Source organism: Eufriesea mexicana, unplaced genomic scaffold, assembly GCF_001483705.2.
Source record: "Eufriesea mexicana isolate 0111107269 unplaced genomic scaffold, ASM148370v2 scaffold474474821, whole genome shotgun sequence".
In the NCBI taxonomy this organism is placed as follows: Eukaryota; Metazoa; Arthropoda; class Insecta; order Hymenoptera; family Apidae; genus Eufriesea; species Eufriesea mexicana.
Window position 1 is genome coordinate 721,356 of NW_016907964.1, and position 20,558 is coordinate 741,913.

At 42.2% G+C, this 20,558-nt stretch overlaps 1 protein-coding gene across 2 annotated transcripts in view; it reads left to right on the top strand.

The window, feature by feature from the left end:
* LOC108548631 (ankyrin repeat and SAM domain-containing protein 1A) overlaps nt 1-20,558 on the top strand; it is an 87,651-nt gene that overhangs the window by 24,331 nt on the left and 42,762 nt on the right. For both annotated transcript variants that reach the window (XM_017901672.1, XM_017901681.1), the window contains 5 exons: nt 2,420-2,646; nt 5,251-5,467; nt 10,034-10,310; nt 12,174-12,857; nt 18,385-18,559. In XM_017901672.1, coding sequence (XP_017757161.1) covers nt 2,420-2,646; nt 5,251-5,467; nt 10,034-10,310; nt 12,174-12,857; nt 18,385-18,559 — 1,580 coding nt within the window. The remainder of the gene's footprint in view (nt 1-2,419; nt 2,647-5,250; nt 5,468-10,033; nt 10,311-12,173; nt 12,858-18,384; nt 18,560-20,558) is intronic.

Here is a 20,558-nt window from a genome sequence, read left to right on the forward strand (position 1 = left end):
ATGGGACCCGGGACCGAATGTCGAGGGACGTGTGAACGAAGAATATTGCTTAATTTTGGTAAATTGTTTGTATGGATGAGGTTTGGCGGGGAAGCTTTCGAACGAGTAGGACATAGGTGTTGATATTTTGAAAGCGTTGTTTATACGTCCTTTTAATCTTTGTAGAGTACATATTTTTAATTATTTATAGTTTTATTAATCATGTGCTATATTCAGGTATACATTCTGTTACACATTATAACTAATATTAATTAAAATTGCTTCCATAGATAACGTAAATTTATTTTTGGAAAAAATTAGTAAATGCTGTGACATATTCAATTTTAGAAAACTAGGTTAGATTACTGTATCCTTTATATTCTATGATAAAATCATAAACAGCACGGTGTATTTCTAACAAATAGGAGTGACTCCCGACACCCAATTGTACTATGCAAACCACGGTATATAGCACGACAAATAGAACGGTCATACTCCATGCCAGTACTAGAAGAACTACCATTTCACCCATAGCTCCCGTGTCGATGAAGTTTCACACGATTCGATCGTATCTCGTCGCGCTGATTAGCTTGGAAAATCTGGCCGGTCTCCGATGGACAATCTCCACGGTCAAACAGCATACCGGTCCGCGTGTGTACGAGCATTTTGACTGTTTGGACAGGCGCGAAACTACGGCACTGGGCGGCGGGTCGGAGCGGGGTGGGGGCGACGTGGAGTGGGGAGCGCGGAACTTGATCGTGTCCGCTCGTTTTCGACGTTGTGTACGCGCAAGGGGACGAAGTGTACACACGTAGCCAGCCGGCCGCGCGACCACGTCGCAACGTAGCGGGATTCGCTTGTGTACCGATGCACACTGCGATGATTGCGTTCACGCACGCGTTTCACGCGCCTCGCCGCGATATTTGGCGGATCCGTTGGATTCGTGGGCGGCGATAGACAGAGTTGAACAAAGGGTGGGCTATGCCTGGCGATGGAAAGAGAAAGGGGATCACGGTTGGCAAGGGACAAGGGGTAGGGATCTCCGGTATCGGCGGGGGACTGGAGTAATGTCTATTATCGGATTCAATATCGGTGCTCTTGGTAAGCCAGTATACAAATACCCCTATGGCACGGTAATAACAACATAGGTGCACGTGAATCCGATTCCCAGCCACGAATCCTATATGCGACGGATGGCTGCGGTCACTGCAGTCGGTGCACACCAGGCGACATATACAAAACGAAATCTAGGGTTTCGTGCTACACGATGGTAGTATCGCGTCGAAATGGGAAATGCGTGCAAGCGGGCCACTTTCAGCTGACGTCGGTGATCCGCGGCCCCACGGCTACCCGCGAGAACCGTTCCTCCTCGATGCGTTCAGCCTCCCCCCACTACCTTCATCTCCCACTCCTCTAACCGTTACGCTTGGGGGAACGGGAAATTCAAACGGCCGATGATATATGCGTGGTTAAAGGGAATCGGAGGATAGTTTCCTAATTTGGTTTGTTAATTCTCGGCGAAGGTAGCGTGAAAGGTTCCGTGGTTATTACGGCACGATGTTTATCGAAGTGCGTATGTACATACGTTGATTCCGATGTGATAGACGATGAAGGGGTCGATGAAATTTCTATGAAAATCGTTGAAGCGGAATCGGCTCGATTGATTTGGGTAATGGCAAATATGAAATCTGGTATGTTGGATAGTACTTGGTTTATTTTAATACTTATTGTTAATTGACGTTATCGGAATTTCGGAGTAATTTGATTTTATTGTAGAATATGTTTTGTAGGTTATGATTATTGCGATGACATTTGATATGGGAGGACATTAAGATTTTTCAGTGAAATATTGTGTTATTGAGACAGTGGATAAAGAAGGATGTTCAAAAGTGATAGGAACCTAAACTATTGATAAGGTATCATTACATGGGTCACAAAGATTTGTAAACGCGCCATAATTTGCTCCAAATTTGACGAGAAAGTTATTAAAAAAATTGGAAATATTCACTGCAAATGTTATTAATTTTTGTCTCTGGAATTAATAGAAATATAATAGACAGGTATTTTTAACAAAATGTCTGCTGACTTTTATCTACGATAGGAGCACGATTGTCTTTTATTTAAACACGCTTATAGGCCGTTAATTCCCCATTTAATAAATTACTACATCCTTATTACACTGTTCATAACCTCGCTAATTACGACAAAAAGCGTAGCAGCAAGGCAATTAGAAAATTTTCATTTCCTAACACTCAAAGAAACATTTCCATTGTGACAAATAAATTCGAAACTGACTTGGTCCACCAAGCTCGCAAACATGAGCCACATATTTCACGCTTCATCCAAAGAGTACAGCGAGCCGGTCACAGGAACACTCTGCTATAATTCAAGCCGAGCAGAAAAAAGAGAGATGTATAGAAATGCTGTCTGCCTATTTCAGAGCGGTGGTGGAGGTGCTGCTCGCGGCGGGCGTGGACGTAAACACGAGAACGTCCGCGGGGACCGCGATGCACGAGGCGGCGCTGTGCGGCAAGATGGAAGTGGTGCGGGCGCTGCTGGACCGTGGGGTCGACCTGGGCATCCGGGACTCGCGGCAGAACACGGTGCTCGATCTTCTGGGACAGTTCCCGCCGCACGTCACTCAGGACATCACCGCGGTGATAAAAAGTGCGTATCCGCCGCGACGCTCGTTTTTTCTCTCGCCTCGACGTGCCTGGCAAACGAGCTGTGCAATTAACGAGACGTATCGAGGAGAAAGGAAAAAGGAGGAAAAAGCGACGCGTCGACGTCGATCGTATAAGTAGGCTGTAGCCTGACACCTCGCCCCGACGAGTCGATTTTTTCGGCCACTGCCGGGATTCAGACTCGATAAGATCGTACTCGATGACACGTTAAATATCTTGCCGGCGGTGGTTTCCTATTGTGTTCGTCGCGCTGACCAATGACTGTTTGCGAAGCGGCGATTCGCGTTACGTTTGGTGATTGGTCAGAGCGATACGACATAGGGCGGGGGGGTATTATTGTAACCCGGTCTATAAAAATCGACTTCTTTGGAACTTTTTCTAAGAAAATTATGAGATTTTAGCGAGTAACTATAAGAGTACAAAAAGAATTTTTTTTAGATTTTAAAATACTTCGAAATTTGGAGTTATAAGAGCGTATGTGTAGCGCCTCCATAACGACATTCGAAACTGGCGGGAGTCGTAGTTTCTCTCCTATTTGACCAAAACAGGAAAACAATTTTCTCACTCTTCAGGAACGTAGTTGGTCGATGAATTTTCGAAAATTTGGATAAATTGAAAAATTGTTGAAATGAGGCCATTTTGAAGAAAAATCGATATTTTCACGAAAATTTTACGTCTATGTATGTATAAAAAGGTTGTTTAAGTTACTTATTTCGTTTAATTTTTAGGTTCATCGACTTATACACGTATCATAGTATCTGTATGCAAAATTTCAAGCAAATTGGTAACCTGGTTTTTGAGATATCTCTCTCCAATTTGAAACATGCTGTGGAGATTTTAATATTTTGAGGATTGCATTGAAAATTTGGTAATATATTCTAGAAATATTATACTATCGATTAGAACGATAAAAATAGTCGATCTTTTTTCAGTCTACATCAGGATCCCCCCTTAATTGTGTATCGATAGCCGAATTGATAAATGAGGTTGGAGGGTGTTATGCGAATGGGTGGATTGCAATGAATTGAACGAAGTGGTTCAAGTGGAGCGCATTAAATACATATTTGTCGATTTAATATGAAGACACGCGGCTATTTTGTCGTTTTATCAGATCACGTTGAATGGGTTAATGGGTTGCTGACTATTGGCTCGGTTACCGTTAATTGCCACTGTTTAGGGGCTTCAACGTTTTGCTTCATTGACGAGAGAGAATTGGGATATTGGATTAGTACAAATGGATTTCTGATATAATAGTTTCATTCAAAGAAATACTTACGAGTTTGACAAAGGAAGTTATTCTATCATTACGTGAAACTCTTGGGACAGTGTACTTTGGTCTGAGGATTTTATGAATAATGGAGAAATTTAATTGTTTCATTGTAAATATTTCCTGCTTTAGAATTTGTATGCTTCGAGTCAAGCGTTTAATGTTTCAAATTTCATCAAATTTTTTGATCAGCTTGCGAAAATTATTGGAAAGTTAGAGACGGTGGTAATGACTCAGAAGTCTGTAGAGATGATCAGAGATAGTCTAGCTGACCGGGAATAGATGATCAGAATTTAGTGTTCTTCATTTTACTATAACAAGGTATATTAATTGTACCAAGTCAACATGCCTCGTTTTATCTGTCAAGAATTAAGTACTGAAATATTGTTAGCACAATAACTACTTGTTCCCATCTGAACAAAAGTTGATAGTCTTTACATTAACACCATTCCAGCTCACCAAAGAGCGAACCTAATTTAAGCTATGAAATTACCGAATGCAAGATCACAGAATTTCATTTACAATGCTCATCAATTATCCACTGATCAACTATCTCATAATTATCCTCAATTCTCGATTCCCATGATGAAATAGACCCAGCTTTCACACGTAAGAATACAATATTGCATTGAGGATACTGCTTTGCTAATTACACACCGTGAGATTATCTCTATTCAATATCACTATCCTCGGTTCCTCTTGAAAACCGTTCCACCGAGGTATCACTTCTCTGTCATCATCTCACTAACTCTGCAATTTTAATAACTTTGGTAACTCATGCAAAAACATGGTACCACTCCAAGTCTGAACAGCGTTCAGCCCAGAAAGACCTAAGTGTAAGGGGACGAGAAGAGAGGGCTTGGTTAACACTAGAACTACCAACACAGTCAAAATGACTGGTCCCAGAATGGGTACGACAAGACCCAAGCAACGCGATAGCGCTTCTTCTATTTTATGTCAACAAATCCCAAGCGGCGCGATAGCGCTACGTTTATATTATGGCGATGAATGGCCAGGTGGCACGATAGCGCTTCGACTTCGACAGTCGGTGACCCACCGTCAGCTGTCGAGAACGCTCGAAATGTGCTGGGTCTTCTCGACATGAAATCTGAACAGCGCGATCACGCTGCTTGGGACTCAAACGGTTAAAGGTCGGCCTCCTTTGTTAATTCATCGCGAAGATCAATCGGATCGCCGCTTCGATTTGACATTCCGGTTATCACTGCTACGTGCTATCACTCACGCCGCCTTATCGGTAACCGGAGCTCGCACACTCTTACACAGGCGAATAAAATTTGGGTTTTAAATTCTGTGAAACAGGGCACAGGTCTTCCTCTGGCGTGGAAAGCGACGCGGACAGCGAGAATCTGCCACCCATACCGGTGCAGGGGAACGATTCATTGGGCAGCCCTTACGAAAACGTTCGCCCTGGGGATGATCTCTCACCGGCGGAAGGGACGTCGCCCACTCAGTGGCAGTTCTATCATAAGCCTCGAGACGACGATCGCCGCGTTTCCGGCACTTCCGTTATGTCTTTGTGAGTATCTGCTCTTCTTTTCCCTTCTTTTCATACTGGCTCGTGCCTGTCGTCGCTTTCGGTGTCATTTCTTTCTCTTTCCACCCTCCTATGGGTGCCATCGAATTTTCGCAGCGATTCCGCGTGCGTTATCGAGCTCTGCGCTTATGGCTGCGATGAACGCTGCCAACGGGCGACTGCTACTTGAATCATAGTCCAACTCACTTGAACTATACTCGTGGGAGCCAAAATAATCCAGAGAAAACGAATAGTTTTGTGAGAATTTCACCATGTTGTCATTTCGGGGATAGTAATCTGGATTTTATAAAATTTTGCCGAATAATAGGAATAATAGGTCTGTTACGAAGAATAGATACAGTGGAACCTCTGTTTTCAAAGGTACTCGATGTCGTAAAATCAATTAGACCGAAAATAGAAACTTTCTAACGTCTGGAACAGGAACAGATATTTTTGACTTGCCAAGTAACGGGATCAATAATGTCTCTTGATATTTGAAATATAGAAAAGAATTTAGGCCCACTAGCATGCACAGTTTCGGCTACTCACTGTCAGAGGTTTCTCTGTACCAACAGCAAGCCACGAGTCAGAGAAGTGGCAGCTTCGGTCATACACATCACACCTGACGGGACGAAATCACCTAACAGAGACGTTCACTCGCAAATGCAACTTACCTCGCGACTGTACTCCGGGACACGGGAGGTTTGACAATAACACAGGCCCCGTTTTCACCGATGCAAACGCAGCGCGACTGCTTTCGATCGCGACGAGCCATCGCCATCCCGGACGAGGAACGCATCGGTACACGCCATTCGCATTTCGCGTTCCGTGCAACGATTGCGCGAACTTCGCCGACCGGGAATAAAAAGACAGAGAGGGGAAAAAAGGCAGACGCACGTGAAAGAAAAGAAAGGAGGAAAAAAGGGGCAAAAAAAAAGGAAAAAACGGAGAAGAGAGGAGAAAAAGAACAATCCCACTCAGCCAGCTCTACCTGTTCCCCGCATTTGTGCTCATCCGGCGTCATCTTGGTCGGGTAGAAAAGAATATCGCGTGGATGCATCGGATAAGAGCCGAGGCCGGTAATATTTTCTAGAAAGAGCGGATACATAGTATAGGTGGGCGCATAACCGTGGCGGCTTTAATATAGGAGATGTCGGGTAAACAAAAGCATAGACGTGGACCGGGCACACGGAGTGAATGAACGAGTGGCGAGTGCTCGGATGATGGTTAGCGGCGTCGCTGGTACCGTTTTAGTACCGATGCTCTGGCTGCACACCGGGAGCCAGGCCGTCAGCCACACCACACCGGGCAGGAAGGGGTCAGGTGGTGGGCTGGCTGCGAGGGTGGTCAGGAGAAGGATGGTAGAAGAGGAAAGGTTCTCGGACCGAAAAGGGAAGCTGTGGAAGTGGAGGAGGTGGAGGAGAAGAGGTTGGAGGAGGTGGCGCGGCCGCGTGTAGCCCCAGCGCGTTAAGCACCGCTTGGCTTGGTTTAATTTTCCTGATGTAGGCAGGCGATGGTGGGTCCGACCGCCTCGTTCACCCCTGGGTCACCCCGCCGTATCACCACCCCATTGGTACTCTCCTTCTCTCTCTCTCGATCTTTGAGCTAGTGCTACTACCAGCTGGTAAGCGCGACTGGTTGGCCCCCGAGCAGACAGAGAAAGAGGACCGGAGGCCGGCCGTGAGACTGACAGAGGGAAAAAGGGAGACGGTGAATGGAGGAACGAAAGACGGACGATGAGAGGAGCGCGGGTGGAGGGGAAGGAGTCGGTACCAGGGCTTTCCGCACCTCTACCGTCAATGTTTGACGTCGGTAGCCGTGGCTCGGCCGCCTCGAGATGAATCCATCACGTTAAACAATGTAAATGTTAGCCCGTCTCAGCATAAAACTAATAACCATTGCTCTCTCCCTCGTCCTATGGGCATGGCCTCCAGCCGCGGTTCGCCGGCTCCTCATTCACCTCTGCCTTCGCTTGTTTCCAGTCCTCTGCCCCGTCCTGCTGCTACTACTGCTGCTGCTGCTGCTGCTGCTGCTACCACCGCTGCTACTACTACCACCGGTGGCCGCCGCCGTGGTGGAGGAGGTGGTCCTCGTGCTTTTCTCTTTCTGTTTCTCCGTTTGCCTCCGACCTCGTCTACGTGGCCTCATTAAAAAGTCGCCACTCGCCCGCGGACGTCTCCGCTTGAACTTACGCATTGTCGAGGGAGAGACGATGATACTTAGAGCGGTGTGCCATTCTTTGGGTTGACCGATGAACAACTTCTGCCCATTCTGCCCCGGCTCTCTCCGCGTGTAGTACGCTTAATTGTTGGAGATCGTTCTGGCGAAGGTTGTGTGGGTGATCCTTAGAATGGGACAGTTTCTTCAAGAGAACCGAGCGGGTGAACAGGAGGGATTGTCGGGGTCGTATCGAAGGCGTGTATTTAATGACGCGATGTCGGGGACGTGAGCAAAGGATGAGGCTGATCTCCCTGTTCCTTGGTGTAGCATGGTTGATGATTTGTGGACGCGATTGATTTGTAATTAGATGGTTAGTCAACCACCTGGGTCTTTTACCTCTTTTCTGATCTTTTTGGTACTTGTTCGTGTATTGACACTGGGATGTGGAATATTGAGATAATTTTTGTAATGTATTCTAATGATCTTCTTTCGTCGCAACGTGACTAACACGCAGATGTACTGGATGAGATATATTCACGCTAGAACTATTGGATTGTAATGTATATCTAAATATAGTATACATAAATAAGGATAATTAATGTGGTATGATGAATATGAATAGGTATATACGATCACGAGCCTATCTCAATAAATGCTAATATCAATTTTAGCAGACACAGCTGTGTATTTTCGGTGATTACAAAAATCAAACTTTCCAAGTCAGTCGTTATAAATAATTTTGTGCTAATTTAATCAGTAATATCTTCTGTCTGTCTGAAATCCTGTGCCCTAGGATGAGAAAGTTGAAACAGGTAGCTTATTATTCCCTCAAAGGTTGCCATGAGAGAAAGAAAACGAGATCCAGATCACCGTTGTATCAGAAAAACAACTTTGAAGTAACAAGATCCCACAATTTTAGAGATTTCAAGAGACAATTTGTATGTGCAAAATTTGTATAGACATTGTGAGGGTTTAGGATATGAAAGGAGCCTCTGATACGCATAAGGAGCCAAAGTGCTGATGTTAGAAGCTCGGGTAGTTCATTAATCAGATCAAAAGACCACAGGTTTAAGAGCGAAAACAACGATGAAACGGGAAGTTTGAAAAGAGACAAACAAAGGGCATTGATGAAGTTGATAATTGGCGAAATTAGATATGGAAGCGAAATATTAGCGAAATGGCACGCTGTTCTGCTCTGTGTTTGCTTCAGCAGTGGAAAGCCAGCTGCGCTGCTTCGCTTTTCAGTGTGTTAACGGTAGGCGAGAACCGTTGGTGATGACGATACCCGATGGATTGCGAATTTCAGTGAAGACGAGCAGAATGGGGGACCAGTGAACGGAGTACGGAGGACCCTCCAGCAGACAGAGGACTCCGACCCCAGTTCCGTCTTCGACAGCGTCTTTATGTCCATGTCCGACACTCTGAACTCGATAAATACTCTCGAAAGTTCCGATCAAACACCCGACGACAAACCACAAAACACTACCATCGACAGAATACCATTAGCACAGCGCGACACCACACGGTAATGACATGCAAACATTCTGCAGCACTATGGTAGCGCTTTCGATTCCCATACACTGGAGTACGCTCTCTATTCGATTGTCTCGGTCCCTATAAGTCGGATTTCATGACACAATTATTATGTTTTTCTACAACAACGGTATACCTGTCTATAGCATATGAGTAGATTGCGAGACGAATTACAGTTGGATGTATCTGACAACAGTTTGGTAGAAGATGAAGGACTGTGATTGCGATTTTGTTCAAGAATATAAGGAAGCTGTATGTTCCATGATGGGTATTATAATTCGTATATATAGCTTGATTACTCCATTATTAATTTTTGACATGATCTTGGAGCAACGTAACTTTGAGATGTAAAGTGTAAACTTGGAAAGAGAGTATATAGAAATGCCCCCATAGTGGGGATAGAGTCATTTCTATTATTTTCTGAAACTGCTTCAGTCAACCTTCTTACCAGGTTACACTTAGTGTGAACGTATATTTTAGTAAAATTGTTAGATCAATTGCATAAATAAATTCTTGCATAAATGGCTAAATCGCAGTACGAGTCCTGCATCACCAAAGCCTTGACCAAAAATAACTACATCTTCAAACATTCAACAATGTATTCATACCTAACAACCTTTCAAATACATCACACACAGTGTTTACATCATCACATACAGTCACAGTGTCAATCGTCCAAAGCGCTACTGCACCTATGTTAACCTAACTTAACTATCTTCCACGTGAACTATCATCCAACAGGAAAAGTAGATAAGAAAAGTAAACCAGAAGAAAACAAAAACAAAAGAAAGAGAATTTGCTCGATCGAGCAAATCATTAGAAATTCCAAGTTAATCTTGAATTGGTCCCGCTGAGACGTTCAGTTTGGTTGCGCAGGGGTTCCGACAGCGGATTGTACCAAACGCCACCGGTACCTCGTGGAACAATGGAGGGTAGCTTCGTGTCGGAGGATCTGTCCTTGACATTACCCACGGGATACGGGGGTGGCAGGGAGTCGGACCAATTGAGCGTTTCCTCGTCCTCGAGCGTCGGTGGACCGAGCCCACGGGACCGGCGTTGTTTGCCCAACGATTCCAGCGCCGCCGGGATTTACTTGCCAATGGCACCCTTGTCCAGTTCTCTCCACAGCCCCGCCTCCAACAGTAAAGTCTCGGTAAGAATACCTCCGGTCCCCTTTTCGCCTCGAGATCTCGTCCCCGACTCGGTGAAGGGTTATACGAGGTCGCGAGAAGTGTGCCTGTTCGAAGTGAAATCTCCCAGCCTTGTAATTGATTCGCCTGATGACGTCTTTGACGTGTAGAGAGCAACCAAAATAGGTGGTATCCTGGTATCGTATTATCTTGATTGTCCTATGGATGGGAACAGATATAAGTATATACAGATACAGAAGCTTTTGTTTTCTAGATGAACACATTGTTTAGATTGGAATTGCATTGGAATTACATTCGAATAGAAGATTGGTTGTTGCACTTCAAGATTACAGAAGAACAGGAGTCTGTCTCTTTTACTTCCTTTCTGCATTGTTAGCTGGTAGCTGAAAAATTATAATTTGGGTTAACTCGGGAAGTGGAAGAATATGTGAAGTCCAAGAACATGAGTTTACTGTACATAGATGAATTGATAAATGTTAGGAGTCAGACTGACTTACCTTGACTATTATTATAACAGAATGATTTGCTTGACTACAAGTACTATCATTACTTGTGATTCTATATATACATATGTGTAATAATAGCTGTCCTTGGAAAGGACTATTTTATCAGGTCTATATGTAAATATAGTGATATAATGTTTATTCATTCTTGGGAAAAATAGAATGTGACGATACCAAGATTTAGCCACCTATTTTTACCTACTCGTGTTGATACATTCATGTCAATTCCATAATTTCTGTACATTTTATATTTACATCGTAGCACCGTGTTAATAATCTCTCTCACCGTACTAAAAGTTTCTGAAAGCTTAATAAGTGACTCTTTCGTTTTCGTCTTCACCCTTTCTGAATCTCGAATGCCAGAGAATTGTTAATTCCGATGTTGTTAGCGAGATTTCAATTTGTACGGTGAATTGTCTTTTCTAAAGCGTCCTTCTTTCCATTTTTTTTGCCCACTTGGCCGAGATTGTCTCTTTTTTCAGCGCAAAGAACCGTACCGTATAACCCAGCAATGAATCATCTCTGCACCTTACAGTTCGTTAACGTGGACAAATTGATCGCGAGTTAATTGGCCCGACAGCTTGACGCTGGCTACATTTTTCCTTCGAACCAGGCTGCTTCGTGAAACTGCCGATCGAGTATTACCTTCGAAAGATACCCGTCGATTGGACGGTGTTATTAGCCGGACTTCATTCCCACCGAACTGTTTTTCTTTTATAGGGAAAAAGGTTTCATTTTCATCGTCGTTAACCTCAATTCTTAATTGATATCGTGCTCTTTGTTTCGCGTACTTAGCATCGGTGATGTAGTATCATACTCCTGATTAAGTGTTGCTTCTGATTCGGTCAAAGTATACACGTTCACTTGAATCGGGCTTAATAACTAGGAAAAGCAGAAAATAGTATAATTGTAATTATCTCATTTATTTTTTTTATTTCATTTTCAAAATTCTGCAGTTTTTTTAAACAGATGAAATTTGGATTTAACTCACCAATTATTCGTTTAGGCGATTACAGAAACCTTTTTCCAAAAGTCGGATGTTTCTCTTTTGAATTTGTGACTCTTCATTTTTAATTAAATAAACAGAGCTTCTAGTCTACGGAAGTCCAAGTACCATTAAATGTAATTACATCAAAGATTGCACGAAAAGAATTAAAAATATCGGTAGATAAATTTACTGGCACTATTTTCATGCAAAGATAATTTTCTGTTGTATTTTGTGAAAGTCGGGAAAATATAGAAGAAGAATTACGTAAAGAAAAACAGTACTAAGAAGCTTACATGATCAAGTTCCAAGTTTCTCAAACGTATCATGTTAACACGTTTACAAGTAAAAGTTAGCGTTAATTTATCGCATTCCAGCCGACACCGCCGAAAAAACCACCCAGACGTAACCTATCCGTCTCACCGACGCACCTGCAGACCCAGATGTCGCTGTCGGCTGATTGCTCTTTGGGTCCCAGCAATTACGAGTATTTGTTTATGGCGCGCAGTGGTGCTCGCAGTCACATCGACTTGGAACAGCTACAGAAACGCCGCGAACAATTGCGTCACGTGACCAGAAGTGTGGACCAATACGTGGAAATGAAGTCTCGCGTGCCAGACGGCGAAGAAAGACGGGAGACGAACGTGGAACCGGTCGCAATCACCTCCATCTATGAGAACAGACCGATCAAGACATTGAATCCCAGGCGAAAATTGCGTAGACACGCGTTCGAAAATTACGAGTCGGAGAGCAGTCCCTGTGTAGACAAGTCGCCGTGCAGCGAGACTGACTTGTTCGTCCAGGAACAGATGTTCGTGTCGAACGCGTTCCTCACGCTCAAGTCGTCCCAGGAGAGTCTTCTGGACGACAAGCGCGACGCCATCGACGAGCACTCGACGCCGGAAGGCCGTGAGGCAACCGACAAACGCCTGAAACGAGTACAAATGATGCTGCCCACCAGCCCCACGCACTATGCTCAGCCGCCGACGCCTGATCACCCGCCACCTTCTGCCATGCAGGCTGAGAAGTCGATTCACGAGAGGATTCGTCCCTTGAGCCAGGTGAGTTTCTTTGTGTTGTGTGGGTGGTATATTTTGTTGGTAATTCTGGATAGCTTGTTGTCGTTGATTTAATATCCAGTGTCCAAATCTTGAGGCCTTGATTCATTTGTTATTAGTATTCGGATGACTGACGAATTTCTTCATAACCTTATCTGTGAAGGAAACGATTATTTTTATTCTTTTAAATAATTATTTTAAATACGATAGAATTGATTTAGATAGTTAAATATGATATACTTCACTTTTTACTCAAGACTTCATTATTATGTATAGTCTTATAGTTTGTATATACATATATGAACTTATACTATAATCCAGCTGAATGGTTAAAGTAGTTGGGGATTCAATCAATCATCATATGCGAGGTGGTGTTTTTTTACATTATTTCCATTGCACAAAATTCGCAGACATATATGTATATGACGCATTGTTAATCAGCAGCAGTGGTATCAGACATTTACAAATTATAGCAATTGTTATGTACAAAATACTGACTATATCACTAACATGGCATTCCTTAATCTGCGAGAATAACATGGAGTGATGATTTTACTAAAGCTAAGTTAATAAACTTATAAAAAAAAAAACACAAAAGCCACCTATCCACACTGTTACACTCATCAAACCATTCCAGCCGAACTGAATCCCAGAGGCGTTTCCAGAACCGTCGATTCGTAGTAGTACAAAAATCGAACCCATTACCCCAGCTTCTGCGTCAACAGCGATACATTTAGCTCTGGAATCGCATGTAAAGGATGGCACGGTACGCGATCACAGTCTGCCGGTACATCTTAAGCGGTTGACGCGATACAGGCGCCTTCGCGATTCATCACACGCTTTTCAACGAAGCGTACGTTTGCGGGCGTTCAATTTTGCATCCTCGGCTGCGTCTCAGGAACAGGACCCGCGCGTGTGTGCCCCCACTACCGCGTAACACATGTCGAGACGTCAAACGCTACGCCGGTAGCTAACGCATGTGGCCGCGAAAGTACTGGTCCGGAATGTTCATCTTGGAAGCGGTACGATGTGCAGAATCATTTATCAGTCATCGAGGTGGGCGAGTCGCGATGTTACCACGGCTGTATCGCGTCAGTTGCTGGAAGAATCTTGTCGAAAGTGTCATTCGGAAGCCATCATTGCAGCCGAATGTCGGTCCTCAAACTTGGACAGTAGATAAGCAGTCGGCAGGACGCCTTAGCAGGTTACGTTTAATATACAAGCCGTGTTTGATCTGTGATGCGATTTGCAAGGAGGCCGAGCTCTCTGTCGCTCTGTGCTGCCTGTATCGCTCGTTTCCCGCCGTTTGCCGCGTCATCCTGTGATCGTTCTGCTGTGAGACTGACTACGTTCGCTTCCCATCCGCCACGAATGGATATGCACAATATACACCGTGCCGCTCTGCCTTCTATTTCTCCCTTATTCGTCTATCTCGTACTCTCTACAGGTGCGCCATCTCGCGAGTCGTAGCTCGTATCCTCGTTCTAGCCCGCGATCTCTCTGGCTCTGCCATCTACCAGCTCCTCGTGTCCTTCTCGACATCCCCACCCATGCCTTCTGATCCCCACCCTTTTGCTCGTCCTTTCTCGCTACTTCCTTTCCGCTGGCTGCTATACGCGTTCGCAATCCGTGTCTTTCAGCGGTTATACACGCTTCACGAAATATCGTACAGTGAATATATCCTTCAACGAGAGGAGACGGATGAAGGCAAGACGCTTTGGGAGCCGAAGTATACGGTTGCCTTCGCTTCGAGCGGATCGAGTAGTTAGTGCCTGCGGATCTTCACGGATGCCGGATATGATGTCGCGTACCCTCTTTGCAAGATTTTGACTTCTCTCTGTATCTGCATAAACGCTAGGTCATTCCGTATATCGATTCGCGTAACATTCCCATAAGTGAATAGCAAGTTAAATACATGTATAACTGGCGCTGGCTTATCTGAAATATGTGGACTTATTAAAACTTTAATAAATTAACAGTTAATAAATTAGCAGTTAAGTTATTAAAATTGACCAAATTAATTCTTTATTCTCAGTATAAGTATGTAAAATAGGTTTATATTTACATATCAATAACGAGAAATGTATGATGTGTCAAGTAGTTATCTTTTCTATTCGATTATATTATTGGATTCGTAAGAAAGATTTGTTGGTTATGTTAGGTCCAGTGCAAAGCGGGGAAACGAAGTTGCAACGTGCAATTTCGTTGAACCGGATGTCTGTGTGTATATAGATCTGGCAATCTAGCGGGACGGTAATTGGCAAGTCACGGGGTCGCGACTGGCGATAACGAGTCAACCTCGATTTCGATTGACGCTCGTAAATCTCATCAACCCGAACGAAACACAGCCGATGTTTCGGCACAATTTAGTCGTCTCCTCGAACGGCAAAGGTCCTGCCTTGATGGTATAGGAAACTATCCACTGGCTGTAAGGTATGCTCGCTTCCGTGTTTTAATTATCAATCTCTGGGGGATGAATATAATTACTAGAAATTTTGGAACTTATATTTAGCTCATACGTTGTGTCGAATTAGATAAAATAGCTTCATTACTTCATCTAAATTGAAATAACAGTGTAATAATAATAGAACATTTTCTTCAATCAAGGTATACGCTTTTATAAATTTTCCTCTTCTTACAGACATTTTAAATGATTACTTTATCACTTACTGAAGTAAAATCCTTGTAGGTAGTATTATTTCAGTACCAACCTGAAACACAAACAGTTAAGCGGCCCAGTACACTTCGCGCAAAGTAAAGATAATTATGTGAAAATAAAAGTGAACACAAAACCTATGTCAATCAAGGCGGTACAAGTGTAAAGGGTTAGGTTAAAAGTCATTTTATCTTTTACCTCTTTTAAATTCTCACTCTGCTTTCTCTTCAATCTTAATCAATCCTCAATCTCTCAATTTTCTTAGATTTTCTCTTTAAAACCATCTATCAAATCGTCATTTCAAATCCGTACTAGAATCATAAAAAAAAATAAGGAAAGAAACGTAAACGGTTAACGCTTGTATCGGTGTCGAAGTCGTTCGACACATCAGCCAGCAATCGTTCGATACGAATCATTGGCGAATGCGATCGGACGAGATCGGGCGATATCGTGGCTATTCGAGTAAGATCGTAGAAAAGAGGAAGCGTGACGGCGCGTTTGGAGCAGCGCATAGGAAGAGAGGAGGGAGATGGAGGAACTCACGGATGGTTGCTTCACACCCGTCAACTTCCGCGGATCCAGCAGAGCGGCAGAATGCAAGACGCCGACACCCTTTGAATAATGAAGCCCTCGGCTTCTATGCCTGTCTGACTTCTCCTCGCGAACGCTCGTTCTCTCCTTGCGCCCCGGCGTAGAGAAATCCACGAATTTGTAGCGACGCTTTCCGCCAGTGCCGTGCGTGTATACCGGCGAGATGCCGCCCGTCTGTCTGTCTGTCGAGTCCGTTGGCGTCAAATTTTAATTGCGTTAAAACGACGATCCATGACGCGACGAAATCTTATCTCACTCGCGTTTAGCACCTTTGAGTTTCTTTACGGATGAACTGTACGCGATACGTGCATGTTCTTCGCGGTGAAACGACTCCACTCGAGGGTTTGTACTTACGTACGTACTTGCCGTGGTCTTTGAGATTCTGATCGTGGGAATGCTTGTCAAGTGTCTAGCATACGATAGTTGGGTGGAGTACGAAAGTCGAATAGTTCGTGTTACCTGATCGTTCCTTGTGTCAGAGAGTAAAATGAACTGTATAAATCGATTAATGAGATATACCTTTACTGATTTATGCATAATATTGTAATGTACGAGTTTGATCGTTGGTAATGAGGTTATGTGTAAAGAATGACAATATAGGAACTTTTATATAGGACAATATAGGACTAGGAACTTTTTAGAATTCCTAAAAAAAACAAAGTATTCTATTGGAGAAAATAAATACAGTTCACAAGTATAAAAAGGAACTAAGGGATAGCAGCAAAGAAACAAATAATAAAATATTCAATAGTACGTATATGAATATTTTAATGTTATTTTATTTTATAATTATATTTCATTATTTGTCATGGGTGTAATTTTAATTATTTTATTTCCCTGTTTTTACTTCTATTTTTATTTTTCATATACTTAATTTTTTTCTTTCTATTTTTATTTTGGTGTTTTATAGAAAGGGAAAAAATGACTTTGCGACAACTTCAGTCTTGTTTCGTGAATCGTTGATTGCCTCCACATGTTTACACGAATTCGGTAGCTATTAACACATTCAATATTTATTCAGAGCATTGATTCGTAGCAAATGACAACGATATATTTTTGATTCGGTGAATAAAAATTTTAATAACTGTTACACGTGGCGCGCTTCAAATTGCGGATCGAAGCTTGGGATACAAATATATCCCTGGCAAGATTTATTTATCCGATTCATATTTTATCAAGTTTATTGTGTATAATCGTATCAAGTGATCCATTCCGATAGATTTTTATCGGATTCGAATCGTTTTTATTTGCTCTGTCCGAGTATGTTTTCGACGCGTGTGCAGCGCTCAGAGATGAATCCCGATATCGCTCGTAAACGTTACCGCACGAAATGTCATTTCTGATCCGTTTTTTCTAATAATTCAAACGCGTATTACCGTTGAAAAAGCGGCTGGCTTGGAAATTGGGAAAAAAAATCGGGAAAAACTAACTTGACAAATATATTTTTATTCTGAATAATTAAACTTTCACTGTGTATTTAAATAAACATTAATTATAAAGAATAGTTTAACCAATATAATGTTTCGATACAAATAGACAAAACAAAATCAATCATGTAATTTAGAATAATTTGAAATTATTTCTTCTCTATTATTTAATACAAAAAAACACGGGTATAGAAATATATTGGTTAAAGACTTAATTTCTATATTTCTATATGTTATTTATTTGTTTTTATGGATACGTAGAATAACTTACATTGAACCCCATTATTCTTGTTCAAAAAATGTATAAATTTACTAAAAAGACTGTCTCATTGATCTGGAGCAAAGTAAAGCTTCGCTTAATTGTGGAGCCTTAGTTTATGACGGATTACATTTTATGAGACTAATGTAGTTTACAGTTATCGATTTACAGTTAATCCAACTTCAACCACGACTCAAACTGTCAAAGTCCTTTACATTTTAAACTAATGGTCCACGGTTGATCTATTTCAGTGTACCGCTAATTCCCAGACCGTTTTACATTTTTGTGCCTTCGGCAATGAATAACGTGATAAATATATTTTTAGTAAATCATATCTCGTATCTATAAATCTAGCACAGTGTCAATTTCGAAGCATAACGATTTAAGCAATCAATACTGTACGATGGCACCTGCAACACATAAAAAAATCCAATAAACAGAAAGATCCAAAAACATTACTACTAAAAGGAAATGTTTTTAAATAAAGCAAAATGCAATCTTAACGGTACCTAATGCACGTCATCAAGAATCACCGTCGAAGAGAGAAGAAAAGGAAAGAAACGAAAATGCATATACCTGGGTGTTACTTGTTGGCAGGTATACAAACGGCGATCCCGCGACATGGAAACGGAAACCGACGAGGATTTATTGCAGTTTCCGGCCGGCGGTTCCCTGGACGCTAGCAGCGGATCGTTATCGAGCGTGTCTCTGTCCGACAAGAGCATGTCGACGGACAACGTCGAGGAATACTTCGGGGATGTGCCGTTCGCAGGTAAACAGCAACGCACGCTTGGCTGCACCGCATGACGCTTCTTTCTGCCCACGTGTACATGCATAATCGTTGTGTTACGTCTTTGTTTCTTCTTATTTTTGACCGTCTGCTTGACGACGATCGCCGTCCTGGCTATCGTCATCACCGGGGAAAACCAGTGAAATATCACTGACCATCCTGTAAACATATATATTCAGATATATATATATACACTCTCACACGCAAAAATCATCAGATACGTTTCTCGTTTTACGAAAACTAACCTCAAATGGTGATTTTTGTTCGCACTAATTTGTAACTTCCGATTCGTCGAGCGTCCTACGAATCGGGGCAACTTCGTTCGCGATTGTTGTTTCACGTCGATGGATCGATTGTATTTACATCGTGTTTTTGTTTTTGCGATTTGGCGTGATGTAGGTAGAACAACAACGGGACTTTTCGAGTATCGAGAACTTTTTTTTTCCGCATACTATGACGGTCCGGGAGGTTCGATCTTTGGCATTGTACCGATTTTCCGAGTCTCCTATTGTATCATCGTTTCCACCTTTTTCTTCCTTTTTGTTTCCCCTTTTTGCATTTTTCCATTGTCGCGAGAATATGGTTGTCATATTTCCATCGCTCTGTGTCGATTTATCGAACGTTAAACTAATATTTCCATTTCGTGGTTGTTTGCGATGCGCCGGGAAACACGGTAACGCCACCCCGTGTATCAACGTGTAAAGGTACACCATGAAAGGAGATCTGTACACGCGGAAAGATATCGAACGCAAATATTTCGAAACATCCGAGGGAAACGGGTCGCAAATCGATCATTTGAATTCAGTTGGATCACCGTGAAACTTCCTATGAAAATAGCGCCTGTTGTCGTGTCCATAGCCGCAAATACACTGGTGTTTCCTCTTTCAGTTTTTAATTTGGACGTCATTTGTTTTGCACTACGCACAAAGTGTCCCGGGAGAGTGTCGCAGAAATTGAGTCTATAAAATGATTATTTGAAAGTAATTTCATATTTGATAGATTTGATAGAATTTTATGTTGTTATTTTATAAAAGAAAAAAATAATGGAAGTGATATATGTTACTTGAAACGTTGAACAATATCAGTTGTTTATAGTGTTTAGTGTGTAAGGTAGAAGATATATTGAATCCTGTCTTCCTTAGGTTATTACATTTTTATTCTTCTATTTCCTTAGTATTCTTTAGTATTTTGTAATATGATATTGAAGTGCATAAACATGTTCAAGAGAATTCTGTAGAGCAGCTTTATCCTTGTAATCCTCTGAAAGATATAAACACAGTATGTTATAGGGAATATAGTTATTTAAGTATTACATAGTAGTAGGTATCGTTATTCCTAAAAAGAGACTTTCCAGTATTGCATCATAGAATTTTACCCGTAAGACTTAAAATAATTTTATATCCATTGATAAATGTAAGTTAAATGTCAGGTACTAAATAAAGGATGGTGAAATATTTCTTCCATTACATTCCAACAACTTTCTTCCACGACTCGCATCTCGGACACTTTATAGGTTAGGTTGAAGTTTCGTAACGTAATTACTACACGTGAAAGCCTGAACGTCTATAATGAAAATATTATCAAGATTATAAATATTAACAAATACATACGTGACATATTAGTATACTATTCATACCATGCTCTTCTAATTAATAAATGCAACACAAATCGAACCTAAGAACGAACCTTTCGGACCGCATCGCGCGACTAGGTAAACGGATCGCGACTAAGCTCGAGGAAAGAGATAAATAGAGAGTTATAGATGGCGCAGTTTTCACAGAACACCGCGAAGCACGTACATTCCGTCGCTCTCGACCTCTGAAAAAACACAAACGAACGTGCTTTAATATTAAGAACTCGATGCTCAACAAGGGAAAAAGACAAAAACGTAAGAAGGAAGAAAAACACTAATTTATAACGAGACTGCTAGAACATCTATCCAAATATTTTACCGGGTGCTGAAAGTGTATGCAGCAGTCAT